Source organism: Barbus barbus (genome assembly GCF_936440315.1).
Source record: "Barbus barbus genome assembly, chromosome: 33".
In the NCBI taxonomy this organism is placed as follows: Eukaryota; Metazoa; Chordata; class Actinopteri; order Cypriniformes; family Cyprinidae; genus Barbus; species Barbus barbus.
In genome coordinates, this window is record NC_136761.1 from 28,505,140 (window position 1) to 28,520,135 (window position 14,996).

Consider the following 14,996-nt stretch of genomic DNA (forward strand, 5'->3'; position numbering starts at 1 on the left):
ACTTTTAAGGATCAGATCATTTTGGATGAACGTTCTATTAGTTTTTTTCAGCTGCTTGCACACATTTTCAAAACTTTACCTCTTTTTTCTCAAATACACACAAATCCAAGAATTGCACACAAATACAAAATACCTCACATCTCTTGCAAAATGAAGCACTGCATTGAAAATATCACAAACACATCTCAAAAGCACACATTTGCAAACACCTTTGCCATAATATTAATTCCTGTTAGATTTGTGTGTTTCATAGAGAACTGTGTTGTGTTTTGCAAAAAGTGTTTCATGAAATTGAAAACCGAGTCAAAGTCTGAGAATTAGTGTCTGGTTTTGTAGATTTGGTTTGTGCTTCTGCTGTTTGAGTGACAGCTTTCAGAAACTGTGTGACAAGGAAAGAGAGTTTGTGTGGAAGCAGCTGAAAAAAACGAATGTTACTGGAAGAACGTTTGTTCATAATGTTGAGAGAACATTGGCAGAATGTTGTGAGAAGGTTCCCTGTTGGCTGATAATTGAGCTGATTGATGTATGTTCGTCAGGGGAGCGCACTAATGAGGAACACGCTGACTAATGAGGAATACTCATCTCACGGTGGTTTGTCTGCAGGTCAGACGCTCCTGACTTCAGCGCTGAGTTCATTATATGATGTTTTTCAGGATCCACTAAACACCTCCATGCAGCGTTTCCATCTTCTGTTCTTAAAACAAAAGACGAGCAGGAACCCAGAGAGTCCAGAACAATGATTCACACTCTTCTGTGTGTGAGTTTCCTGAGTGTGTGTGTGTGTTTTGTGTGAGTTTCCTGTGTGTGCGTGTGTGTGTGTGTGCGCGTGTGTGTGCGTGCGTGTGTGTGTGTGTGTGTGTGCGTGCGTGTGTGTGTGAGTGAGTGTGTGTGTGTGTGTGTGTGAGTGTGTCCTCATATTTCTCTCTGATTCTGCTCACAGCTGAGATCTTAAGCTCTAGAGCTAAACTGAAACTCTAGATGAGTCCAGATATATACAGTATATGCAGATATGGAGATCTTTGATTATGAGTTACATCACAAGTTTGTGTGCTATTCATACTACATAGCAGGGTTTCCCAAACTGGGGTGTGTAGGTTGATGAAAAGCTAATAATTAATTAAATATTAATACTGAAAATATACTATATTTAATATACACCTAATATAAATTTGTTCATGTATTATTTCATAGTAATATATAATTGTAAAATATATATACTTGTCTATGATTATTTTATAAATAATAATACATTATTATACAATAATACAATAATAATACATATTATTATTATTAGTAGTAGTAGTAGTAGTAGATTTTCATGTGTTCATTTAAATAAATTGTTCATCAACACCAAATATTCATTTAAATAAAATAACAAATCTAGAATTCAGTTTGCATATGGCTTTGCATGCTATTCATAAACTGTACAGTAAAGTAGTAGTATAGACACAAATATGGAGGTTGTTTTGGACACGCCCCTCGTGTGGTCATGTGATCCGCTGGTCACCTGACAGACTAGTCTGTAGCTACATCGAGCAGCCATTTTGATGGATTATTAATTTGACTGAATATTTACAGACGGTTTATGAACCTCTGTTTTACTCCACTGATGAATCCTGCGTTTGAATGAGATGAATAACATCAAGCAGTGAATACTCTCTCTGTGTTTTCTGAGCTCATGGCTCTGTGATGGTAAATGCAGCAGATATTAAAGTTCTTCATCTGTGGCCACTGTGCTCGTCTGGTTTCATGTGTTTTAACTGCAGATGTAATGGTGTGTAAGTTATTGAAATCTTACTGAATGTTGTTAAACAGCTTATTTCTATATTAATGCTGCATTCATGTGTTGATGGAATTGTAATTATGAAATATGTTGTAATTGCAGGATGTCAAGCAACATTTCACTTCTTAACTAATCATAACTAAAGTCAAAAATCAATCCATGACTGATGAAAGGAAAAGGCATCACTATAATACAGTAATTTACTGCACTGAAAAATATTTACAATTTTTACTCAGAAATACTAGTAGATTTCATAACTGCAAGAAATGTCAAGAGATTCATGAAATTAAATGTGAAATTTGTAAAGTAGAAAGATTGAAATAGTATTCATAGTAGCTTTGAAAAAAAGCACATTTTTGCTGTGTGTATATTTAATTGCAAAATATTGAATGGTAAATAAATGCATGGCTACAAAAATATCAATGCATTTATGAATTTGACAGATTATTTTATCCAAAGTGACTTGCATTGCATTACATTTGTTAGTTCATGCATTTACTGGGAATCGAACCCATGAGCTTTGATGCAAGGAATGTTGAATGTTAACTGATTTAAAAAAAATATATATATATTATTATTTTAATGTAGGTAGTTGAAGTGCTACAAGAAAAAAAAAAAAAAAAAAAATAGAAAAATTAAGGGGAAAAAAACAAAAAAAAATAAAATTGACAAAAATTCAAAATATTAATAAATACTAGTATAGTATATATCTCAGTGATACTAAAACAACACTGGTTGAAGACACCGCCAATGCTGATTTTACACAAAGTTGCAACAGTCAGCTTTGTGCTTTTATAACATTTCAGTTTCTGAAAAATGACATGAATGTTGTTTTATAGCCTGAAACTTGTAAAAATGTATATTTCTTGCATTTAGCAGATAAGGAAGGAAGACAGACAGTCAGACAGACAGACAGATAAAGAAATAAAGAAAGGAAAAATAATTAAAAATATGATAATATTTATTGAATTGGTGTGTTTTATCATGGTGTTGCCATTTGACTCCTGTTAGGACAGATTTGGATGTAAAATGATGGTAATTGATTTCAGCTGTGGGTCTCTGTGTGAAGATCAGGATTCTGTAGATGTTAATGTCTCTCTGTCTCTGTCTCAGGTTGAGATCACTCTGCAGGATGTGAATGATAACCCGCCGGTGTTTCCCACCGACTCGCTGGACATCACCATCCAGGAGAACATCAGCGACGGCTTCAGGATCCTGCAGCTCACGGCCACCGACGCAGATGAGGTACAGACCACGGCTGTCACTCGTGATGACTGATGTGATGATGATGGCTCTAGCAGGTGTGTGGGCAGAGTCTGTGTGGCTCCGCCCCTGAACGCTGCAGCGCTAGATTGATTATAATCACACAGGCCAGAGGAGGACTGATGTTCTGTGACGGTATTCAGACTCTGGAGCTCATTTCCAGTGATCTCGTCTCCAGATGAGCCGTGCTTCCCTGAGAGAGCAAGCGCTTAGTTCAATCTGAACTATTAAACACTGCGACGGACTCACATATACAGACAACTAATAGAGTCACAGCCGTGAGCTCTGATTGGCTGATCGCTATTGGACAGGTGGCATTAGGGGGCGGGGCTTCTCATTAGAGAGCGGTTTTAGCTAAAACTAACTCATAAAAAACTAATTAAAAGGATGTTTTACTTCAAATAAAATAAACATTAAATTAAAAAAAAACTAAAACTTGAACTAATTTTATTTTAGCTAGATGCCAAGGAAAAAATTAATTTTCATTTAGTTTAATTTCTTTAATTTTTTCTGCTAAATGACTAAAAGTAAAAAGTAAAGACCATCGACTCTATCGTGCGACAAAGGATATAATTTGATGAACTAAAATAACTAAAACTGAAACCATTAAATAAAGTTGTTATTAAAAATAAATGTTAACAAATAAAATGTGATTATTAATTGTAATTTTAATATTATTTTTAAGATATATATATATATATATATATTATTTCAGTTTATGTCATTTTTAAATTCAACAATCTTATATATAAAATAAAGTTGCCAAGGCAAAAATTCTCATTTTAATTTAGCTTGTAACTTGGTTTACTAATAACAAAAAAAAAAGGAAATAAATTGGAAATGTAAATAAAAAATATGTATACAGACATTGTGATTTCAGCATTAATAAAAATAACAATTACTGAAACTAATAAAAATGAAAAACTAATTCAAAATACTGATTAAAATAATTAAAATACTTAATCATGCACATCACTGCAAACGAGTAAATGAAATCAAGCTTTTTATATTACAAACCAGCGTGTTTATGATTATGATAATAAAATATGATAACAAATAACCAGTTTTCATCAAACACCAAAACAATGTTTTTGTACAGGAAAAATAGTTTAAAGTAAGATGGATAAGACAATAATCAAAGAGCCTGAATATAAAAGATGAATTCTTATAAATATTGATTCATTTAATGATTAATTTGGCAGTTTACAATTGACATTAATTATTAAATGTTTTAAATAAGTTAGATTGCTTTAATATAACTGTATCAATATATTATAAGTATAAATCAGACCAGGAGGCAGAGTTGTGATCCGTGATTTTTTTTCGTCTCCTGTTGTTCGTCAGTGTTTTTAACTGAAAAGCTCAAACTGAATGTGATGTTGGCACGCTGGGCAGGATGTTTGGGCTGTGTGACTGGAGTCCAGGGTTATTCCTGTCCTGATCTCTGCCCACATCCGCATAGAGCGGCCAGAGCTCCAGCTACAGAGAGCGATGCTGATAACACCTTCTGTGAGGGGTTTAGCTCGTTGCTAGGGGCTTCTGGTGTAGCTAGGCAGTTGCTAGGGGGTTTTGGGTGTTGCTATGCAGTTGCTAGGGAGTTTTGGGTGTTGCTATGCAGTGAGTGTTGCTATCACAGTTGCTGGGTGTTGTTATGCAGTGGGTGTTGCTATGCAGTTTCTAAGGGGTTTTGGGTGTTGCTATGCAGTTGCTAGGGGGTTCTGGTGTTGCTAAGCAGTGGGTGTTGCTATCACAGTTGCTGGGTGTTGTTATGCAGTGGGTGTTGCTATGCAGTTTCTAAGGGGTTTTGGGTGTTGCTATGCAGTTGCTAGGGGGTTCTGGTGTTGCTAAGCAGTGGGTGTTGCTATCACAGTTTCTGGGTGTTGTTATGCAGTTGCTAGGGAGTTTTGGGTGTTGCTATGCAGTTGCTAGGGGGTTCTGGGTGTTGCTATGCAGTTGGAAAGAGTGTCTGTTTCGTCCTTTAATGTGCGTCGGTGGGATTTTTCACCTGTTTTATCATCCAGCAGGTGAATATCACCAAATACATACTCATTGCACGAAACATGGATAAACTATGCTTTAACCTTCATTAACATCCAGAAGCCAATTATACAGCATAATCATGAAAAACATGAGCAAGTTCACATCATTATTGTAATTTAGCTGATCTTTTTATTTTTAAAAGCTTAGTTTTAATTCTAATTTTAGTTAAATTTAATTTTAGTAATTGTAATTTTTTATTATTTGTAATTTTATTACGCACTTTTGACATTTTTATTAGTTTAATTTTATATATAGTTTTATTAAATTTAAATGAAATTATTTCAGTTTTTAGTTCAGTTTTTGTTTTTATTTATTCTCTTTTTAGTGCTTCAATGTAAACCTATTTTAGTTTCTCATTTACATTTTTTTTTTTCATCTAATATTTGTTTTATTTATTTTCAGCTTATGTTTTGTTTATGTTTTAATTTTAGTTAAAGTTTTAGTAATAAATTTGTTGGGTGTTTTTGTCTTTTTTTCTTAGTTTTTCTTTTTTTATATATGCCCATGTTGTTTTTAGTTGTAATTTTAGCTATTTTAGTACACCAGGTTAAGATAAATGAAAATGAGAGATGCTGTTTTGGCAGTGAGCTGAACTGGTTTTATATGTTATTGTTTGAGTGAACATGTATTTGATATCAGGTGATGAGGCTGTAGTTGAGGATAATGCGGTCGGTCGGTCAGAGGAAGCAGTTTTCCTCGTCTCTCAGATCTCTCTCTCTCTCTCTGAGTGAGTTTCCGTATGTCGTTCGGAGTTCGCGTCGTTCGGTCGCTGCAGATCCAGTTCTGAGCGTTTAGCGGCCGCGGCCGGAAGAGGGGGCGGCTCCAGGTGGCTGATGGGAAATCCAGAGATCTGCTCTGATCAATGGCAGCAGCAGCTCAGGAATCACATTCACTCTTTCTCCTTGTGTTTCTCTTTCCAGCAGAAGGACGACGAGAGTCGGCGCTTTTCTCAGAGAAAAACACAGGATTCAGAGGATTTGAACCACACAGAAACTCTGAAGAACATGTTCAGCTCATATTATATGAGCTGAACAGGTGTTAGGGGATATATATATATATATAGAGAGAGAGAGAGAGAGAGAGAGAGAGAGAGAGTTAACTAAACAAAAAATTTTTTAAACCAAAACCATTAAAAAAAGCATATATATATATAGCCTAAAAATTAAGCCTACTTAAGGATCATTGTTATTTTAGAATTATTTATATACTATTATAGTTTTCATTAATATTTTGAACAAGCTGTTTTTTAATATATTTTCAGTTTGTATTGTTTTGTTTCATTTTTAATACATTTGATGTCTGTGTTCTAGTTAATTTTTAGTTTTTATTTATTTCCATTTTTATTATTTTTTAGTGTTAGTAAGTCTTCAGTTAGTTGCCAAGGACACATTTCTCATTCATTCATTCAATCATGTATTTATTTTCTTATTTATTTATTTATTTATCTAATATTCACATTTAATTTCAACTTTATTTAATATATATATATATATAGTTTAGTGTAAAATTAAAGTAAAATGTTTTATCCATTACAGTAAAATTGATGAAAAATCAAATCATAATGCAAAAGAATTCCCAAGAATATGCTTTACCGTATTGATTTATCACACTATCTCCACAGCGCTCTTAGTTTGAGACGTGATGCTGTGGTGTTTCTGTAAGCGGATCCTGATCTGCTGCTCTTTGATGTGCTGTCGTCTCTGAACTCGTATTGTCCTGCGCTCAATCGTGGACGTCCCGATCTGTCGCTGGCGTTATTCTCTGCTCGTCAGGATCAGATGTGTAGCGTCTGAGAGCCGCGGGTATCAGGGGATCCATTAGCTGGATTTATAGAGGAACCGTATATCCGTACAGTTCAAAGAGACGCCTGCTGTCTCTCTCAGAGTCTCTCTCTCTCTGTCTCTCTCTCTCTCTCTCTCAGAGTCTCTCTCTCTCTCTCTCTCTCTCTCTCTCTGTCTCTCGCTCATGTGCTGTATATGTGGGTTTGTGTTTCTGGCTGCTGATGTCCGTCAGCTCCAGACTGCAGATCTGACCTCAGGAAACTCAGCACCAGCCTGGAAATGAAATACTTTGCACTCTCACTAATTGGTCCTGTTGTAATCTGAAGTTCATGTGTGACGTTACGCACAGACATTTGTTTCAGTATTTAACACACCATTTATTTGAGCATTATTTATGTACTTTTATAGTTCTTAGTAATATTTTGAATTAGATTTTAATTTTATATTTTCGGTTTTCATGTAAATGTTATTTTTAGTTTAGTTTTAGTTTTTTTTTTTTTTAGTTTTTTACATTTTGTTATGTGCTTCTGACTTTTTAAATAAGTTTTAGTTTAAGTAAATATTGCTATTAAATATTACTATTTATTAATATTAATTTATTGTTATTTCAGTTTTAGTTTGTTCATTTTTTATTTAATTTATCTCTAGTTAGAATTTTGCAGACCATTTATTTTAGCATTATTTATGTTATATTTTCAGTAATATTTTGCTTTTATATGTTTATTTTTCATTTGAATTTTACTTCATTTTGCTATGCTTTTGACGTATTATTATTATTATTATTATTTTTTACGCAATGTTGTTTTTTATTTATAGTAATTATTTATTATTATTTTTTTATTTCAGTTTTGGTTTTAGTTTTTATTTCCAGTTTAATTTTTGTATTTTTAGGTACTTTTTTATTGAATAGTACTCTTTAGTTATATTAATTAATATTATTATTATTATTTTTTTTTTTTTTCAGTTTTGTTTCAGTTAATTTTATTGCTTCGATGTAAACTTAATTTAGTAAATTGCCAAGGCAGCATTTCCTATTTTCTTTTGAAGTTTTTAATTTTAATATTTATAATTTATTTCAGCTTTATTTCGGTTATATGTGTGACATTATGTACAGACATAATTCTTTCAATCAAAATGAAGCAAGTTTTTGCTTAAAGCAAGAAAACAATGTCTGGCAGTGGGCTTGTTTCCCGTTTGAATGAAGTTTGATTGAAGCTGTGTTTGTGTGCAGGGAGCGAACGCTCTGGTGACGTATGCCATCATCAGCGGCGCAGACGACAGCTTCCGCATCGACCCCGAGTCCGGCGAGCTGACGGCCATCCGGCGTCTGGACCGCGAGCGCAGATCCAAATACTCGCTGCTGGTGCGAGCCGACGACGGCCAGCAGTCCTCCGACGTCCGAGTTAACATCACGGTCAGCGACGTCAACGATCACGCGCCGCACTTCTCACGCAACGTCTACTCCTTCGACATTCCCGAGGACACCTGTTCAGGTAGGAGACACGATAACAGATCACTCAGTTCTGATCGCTGTCCATTAGGGTGCAAACCAATTACACGCGATTAATCGATTCAAAATAAAAGTTTGTTTACATATACACTATATTGACAAAAGTATTGGCACCCCCTTCTAATGAAAAGGTTTGACTACTTTAGTAATTTCCATGAGTACAAATCTTAATGTTTAAGCATATAATGATATTCTAGGGAATTGTGTGCTTCTAATTTTATAGCAACAGTTTGGGCAGGACCCTTTTCTATTCTAACATGACAGTGCCTCTGTGTATAAAACAAGGTTCAAAAAGACATGATTGATTCAGTCAGTGTGGAAGAACTTGACTGGTCTGCAGAAAGCAGCTGAACACCTCTGGTGTGACTTTAAATGCAGACCTTGAGCCAAAAACTCATCAGGAAACACCAATGACTTGTACATATGTGTACAGTCATTTTAGACACGTCCAAAACTGTTGCAACAGAGATGGAAATACAGATTGATTATTTTAAATAATCAAGTTGAACAGCAGATTTCCCAGTGAAAAACTACATTACCCATGATGCTAGTAATCATAGTCAATACTGTTGCATAATCACTCATTTTCTGTTGTTGTTTTCCATCGAGGTTCGATCGTGGCGGCGATTCTGGCCAGCGACTCTGACTCGGGATCAAACGGCGAGATCACATACTCTATAGAGGAGGATGATGAGGATGCCACCTTCCTCCTGAACCCAATCACCGGTGTTTTTAACGTCAGCCGAGCGCTAGATTACGAGTCTCAGCAGTACTTCATCCTGACGGTGCAGGCCCGAGACGGAGGCGGTCTGTCCAGCTCTGTACGAGTCTACTTCAACCTTCTGGATGTCAACGATAACCCGCCGCGCTTCAACAGCTCTGTCTACAGCAGCTCTGTCCTGGAGAGCATGATTCCCGGAGCAACCGTACTGAGCGTGAGCGCCGCCGACGCCGACCACGGTAAGACGCGTCGCAACTCATAACGCATTTCTGAGATCTGCCTGAGCTGCTCGCAGTTCCCTTCAGAAAAATATTGGGTAACACTTTATTTTGATAGTCCACTTTAGACATTCTAATAACTATAAGTAATTTTGCAACTACATGTCAACTAATTCTCGTTAATGTGCAACTACGTGTCAACTAGTTCTCGTTAATTTGCAACTAAGTGTCAACTAGTTCTCGTTAATTTGCAACTGCATGTTAACTAGTTCTCGTTAATTTGCAACTGCATGTCAACTAGTTCTTGTTAATTTGCATCTGCGTGTCAACTAGTTTGAGTTAATTTGCAACTACATGTCAACTAGTTCTCGTTAATTTGCATCTGCGTGTCAACTAGTTCTTGTTAATTTGCAACTACGTGTCAACTAGTTCTTGTTAATTTGCAACTACGTGTCAGCTACTTCTTGTTAATTTGCAACTGCGTGTCAACTAATTCTTGTTAATTTGCAACTACGTTTCAACTAGTTCTCGTTAATTTGCATCTGCGTGTCAACTAGTTCTCATTAATTTGCAACTACGTGTCAGCTACTTCTTGTTAATTTGCAACTGCGTGTCAACTAGTTCTTGTTAATTTGCAACTACGTTTCAACTAGTTCTCGTTAATTTGCAAGTGCATGTCAACTACTTCTCGTTAATTTGCAACTACGTTTCAACTAGTTCTCGTTAATTTGCAACTACATGTCTACTAACTCTCAAGAGTAGACTGTTAGGGTAGGTTTAGGTTTAGTAGAATAAATTGACATGTATACTTGCAAAGTTTCTAATAGTCATTATGTTGTATGTTGTGGACCCATCAAAATAAAGTGTTAGAAGATATTAAGCAGACAGTCTACTAATACTCTAATGACTGCTAGTTGACATGTAGTTGCAAAGTCACTTACTGTTAGTAGAATGTCTAAAGTGGACTATCAAAATAAAGTGTTATTGGGTAACACTTTATTTGACGTGTCCTTGTTACATGTTACATGTACTTACTATTATAATTACTATTAATTATGGATAATTACATGGAAGTAACCCTAAGCCAATCCCTAACCCTAACCATATAGTAAGGACATATAGTTAATGAATATTACTCAGTACTTACATGTATAGTTTCACTGTAACAAGGACACTTTAAAATAAAGTGTAACCAAATGTAGTGCACTGTTGCTCCTCAGAGGATATTGCACATGCGTTTATGGTCCGAATAACATGATACAAGCCTAAAATATTTACTTGAGATTTTAAGTAAATTTTTCCAAAATACAATTTCACGGGTACAAGTGTTTTATTATTATCATTATTATTACGACTTCAGATAGTATTTATACATTATTATGGAAATGTTTTGTTGTATTATTTGTTTATTTATTTATTTTCATTTTACAATTTTATGATTTAATTAATCATTAGTTTTTAATCAACTTGCAAACCCCAGTTTCATTCACAGTTACAGGTTTTGTTATTTTTTATTTTTTTATTTTATTGTGTAAATATTTTGTATATTATTTTAATTTAACAACAATTTCATGGGTACAAGTGTTTTATTATTATCATTTTAAATTATAATTTTTTAATATTATTTATACATTATTATGTAAATATTTTGTTGTATTATTCATTTGTTTATTTTATTTTGATTTTTAATTATTTATTTTCATTTTACCTTTTTATAATTTAATTAATTATTATTTTTTAATCAATTTGCAAACACCAGTTTGGGAAACCCTGCTCTAATGGACATAAAAATACATACGATATTACACACAAATATTGGGTAAAAGTTTTAAATAGATTAAAATCCTTTTAATACTTTTTGTATTTGAAACATTGTTTAAAATGTATACAATTTTGCATCCTGTTTGCTACTTTAATTCAAATTCAGGTTGAAGAGTTAAGTTAGCTTGTTGTTCGTCTTTCAATTCTCAAAAAAAATAGTTTTGCTTTTTCTTAATTAGATTAAAAATGATTTTCAATCAATCAATAATAATTTTATTCCGGTCCTCACAAACAAATTTTCACAAAATAAATCAAATACATTGTTACCTAAATAGGAGTAGGCAGAAGCCTTGCTTATTATGCCTACCCTTTATACATAATTAACTGAATGGGCAACACTTTTCACCAAATTAAATAACACAAAATAAACAATGCAAAAAAAAAAAAAAACATTTCCCAAAATGTACAAACATAATTCAAAACAAACATAAAAATAAACACTTTTTTAAACAATACAACCACAATTTAGTTATACGGAGTCATATAATTATTATTCACCTTGTTTTTATACATTTTCTCATATGGGCAAAGTGAATAGCATACTTTTAGTTCCTTATTACATTTATTCCATAGATTTACCCCTTTAACAGATAAGTGCCTACTTTTTGCATTAGTTCTTGCCCTTACTTTTTTGAACATATACAATCCTCTTAAATTATACTGACTTCTCTTATTTTCTAACCTCTGATTACAATTTGGAAGTAAATTATTATAAACGTTGTACATTAACTGTGAAGTATATACATCAACAAAATCGAGACATTTTAATGCATGTAAATTAATAAACAATTTATTTGTTGGTTCGTAATAATCAACCTTTTTAACAATCCTAATTGTTAAATCTTTCTTTTGTAACTTATATTTTGAATTTAAGTTGGTTTTATATGTGTGACCCCACACCTCCACACAATAAGTAATGTATGTAACTATGAGCGCACAATACAATATATATATATATATATATATATATATAAAGTTTTTTTCATTCAAAATATGTTTTTTTTCTATTTAATATTGCAATGGATTTAGACATTTTTGTTTTTACATGATTAATTTATGATTTCCAACATAAATTTTTGGGTGTTATAATTTATCATAAATAATTTTTGTGCACTCTTTCTATTTCCTCATTATTAATCGTTAGTTGCACTTTGTTACTTTGTCGATTATTGAATATTATAAACTTTGTTTTACTTCAATTCAGTGAAAGTTTATTATCATCAAACCATTTTTTGAAAACCCTCAATTCTATTTCCACTGTATTCAGAAGCTGTTCCAAACTTTTCCCAGAACAATATAAATTAGTATCATCAGCAAACAAAACCATTTTTAATACTTTAGACACTTTACAAATATAATTTATGTACAGCACAAACAACTTAGGGCCTAGCACCGAACCTTGCGGCACACCACAAGTAACTTTCATTAAATCTGATTTAACATTATTCATTTGTACAAATTGATGTCTGTTATCGAGGTATCTTTTTACCCAAGCAAAAGCTTTCCCTCTTATACCATATCTCTCCAGTTTCATCATTAATAATCCATAATCGGTAGTGTCAAAAGCTTTTTTTAAATCTAGGAACATAGTATATTCATTATTATCCATTGAAGAAGAAATCTCTTCCACCAGTTCCATCACAGCCATTGAGGTCGACCTGTTTGTTCTAAAACCATACTGATGATCACTCAATAATTTGTCTATAAAATTATCAAGCGTACGCACAAATATTTTCTCGAAAATTTTAATGTTATTTACGCTATTTTCTACAACAGTATATTAATTTAAAATCAAATTTTAGTGTAAGAATGTTGACAAATGCTAATATTAAAGAAATAAAACACTTTTTTATTGTATTGAATTAAATTATTAATTGTAATTTTCTTTGCCACTTTTTATTGTGTTTAAGAATATTTCTACCGTTTTCTACAACAGTAAATTAAATTTAATAATTTAATATCATATTTAAATGTAAGAATGCTGACCAATGCTAATATTATAGCACAAAATAATTTACTCTACTGAATGAAATTGTTTTTAACAACAATTATGTGGTTGTCTACAACCGAAAAGTACCTTTGTTCATTTAAATTCAGCATATTTCAACATATTTAGACTCAGGCTAGTCTAGTCTAGTTCAGACTGTGGTTAGTTACAGGCAGTGTTTGGGTGAATCTCACAAAATCATGTCTGGTTCATATCAAAATGAATAAAAAGAAAGAAGAGCAGATATTTAGCACAAAGAAGCTGCAGGCTGGATTCTGAGCCTCACATGTTTCTGTGAGATCCATGTCTCAGACTCTAATGTGGTTACGCTGACCTACATTTGTGCCTGTGGCTTTTCCTCCCGCTCTTCTGTAAGCGTGTCCGTGAGCACACACAGTCCTCGACGCCTTTCTGACGATATGAGAGCGGGACATCATTGTTAGAGCCTCCTAACCCCTGACCTCTGACCCCTGCGTGTTTAGTAAACGGGGCCAGTGTGGTTCCACATGAGCGGCCAGCATTACAGACGCTCAATTAGAGCTCATTTACTGTGAACGGAGCAGATCCGTATCACACGCTCACTGTACTGTAACACGTCTGCACAAACACACTGTTATACTGCAGAGATCCCTCTTCACGCTGCGCTGTTTTACAGTCAAAGCCAATTAACTTTTATTTCAGTTTTATAACCAACTAACAACACAATGCTCAAATGTAGAGTTTCTCAAACGTTTTGTCAGTTTAACTTATTTACTTGAATATTTAATATTAATATTGAATATTTACTTAATTATGTAATATTTTTATATATACTTGATTATTGACTTCATATATTTGGTCTGATATTTCAATTATTTCTCATTTGCATGTTCACGGTTCTCTGATGATACTTTTGTCAATATAGTGTATATGTAAACAAACTTTTATTTTGAATCGATTAATCGCGTGTAATTGGTTTGCACCCTAATGGACAGCGATCAGAACTGAGCGATCTGTTATCGTGCCTCCTACCTGGACAGGTGTCCTCGGGAATGTCGAAGGAGTAGACGTTGCGTGAGAAGTGCTGCGTGTGACCATGATTCGTATTTATATACCATTATCATTTTAAATAATATTTTGAATATTTTGTATTTTTATATTTTTTTGTTTGTTTATTTAAATTTTTGTTTAATTTTTATAATTTTTGTGTATTTTTATAATTATCATTATTATTATTATTTTCTATTTAGGTTTATTTAATTTTTATTTAATTTCAGTGCTTCAGTTTAAATATCTAAAACGTTTTATTTCAGCTAGTCGCCAAGGCAGAATTTCTCATTTTAGTTTAGTTTAACTTGATGTGTTAAAGTAACTAAAATATAAAATGTATAAACATCATATAGATAAAAACAAAACCTACTAAAAATTACAAAAAGAACACATTAAAAAAACTGCTAAAATTTTAACTAGAAGTAAAATAAAAAGCACAATATAAAATAAAAACTGATTCATAATATCAATAAAAACTATAACAGTGGTTATATATATAATGGTTTTTCATCTAATATTTTTTATTTATTTCAGTTGGTTAGTTTTAGTTAATGATAACAACCTTGATTGTAACATACATAACATACAAGTTAACAAATAAAATATTAGTTACAAATAAAATAATTAGATTTATATAATATTATTTTATTATATAAATATTATTAATTACATTGTTATGATTTAATAAATCATTACAAATTTCCCATTTTGGGAAACCCTGCTCATAAAAATGCATATCCACACAAATATTGTTATTTTTAAGATATACAGTTATCGGCAACAGTCATTTTCTGTATTTTGCCACTTTTCAATGTTTTTAAACATCGTTTATGTTTTCTACCA

The 14,996-nt window shown here is 32.9% G+C and overlaps 1 protein-coding gene across 1 annotated transcript in view; it reads left to right on the forward strand.

The window, feature by feature from the left end:
- The window catches only part of fat4 (FAT atypical cadherin 4), a 99,993-nt gene that overhangs the window by 38,127 nt on the left and 46,870 nt on the right, over positions 1–14,996 (forward strand). The window contains exons 2-4 of the mRNA XM_079390216.1: positions 2,897–3,028; positions 8,099–8,360; positions 8,987–9,337. Coding sequence (XP_079246342.1) covers positions 2,897–3,028; positions 8,099–8,360; positions 8,987–9,337 — 745 coding nt within the window. The remainder of the gene's footprint in view (positions 1–2,896; positions 3,029–8,098; positions 8,361–8,986; positions 9,338–14,996) is intronic.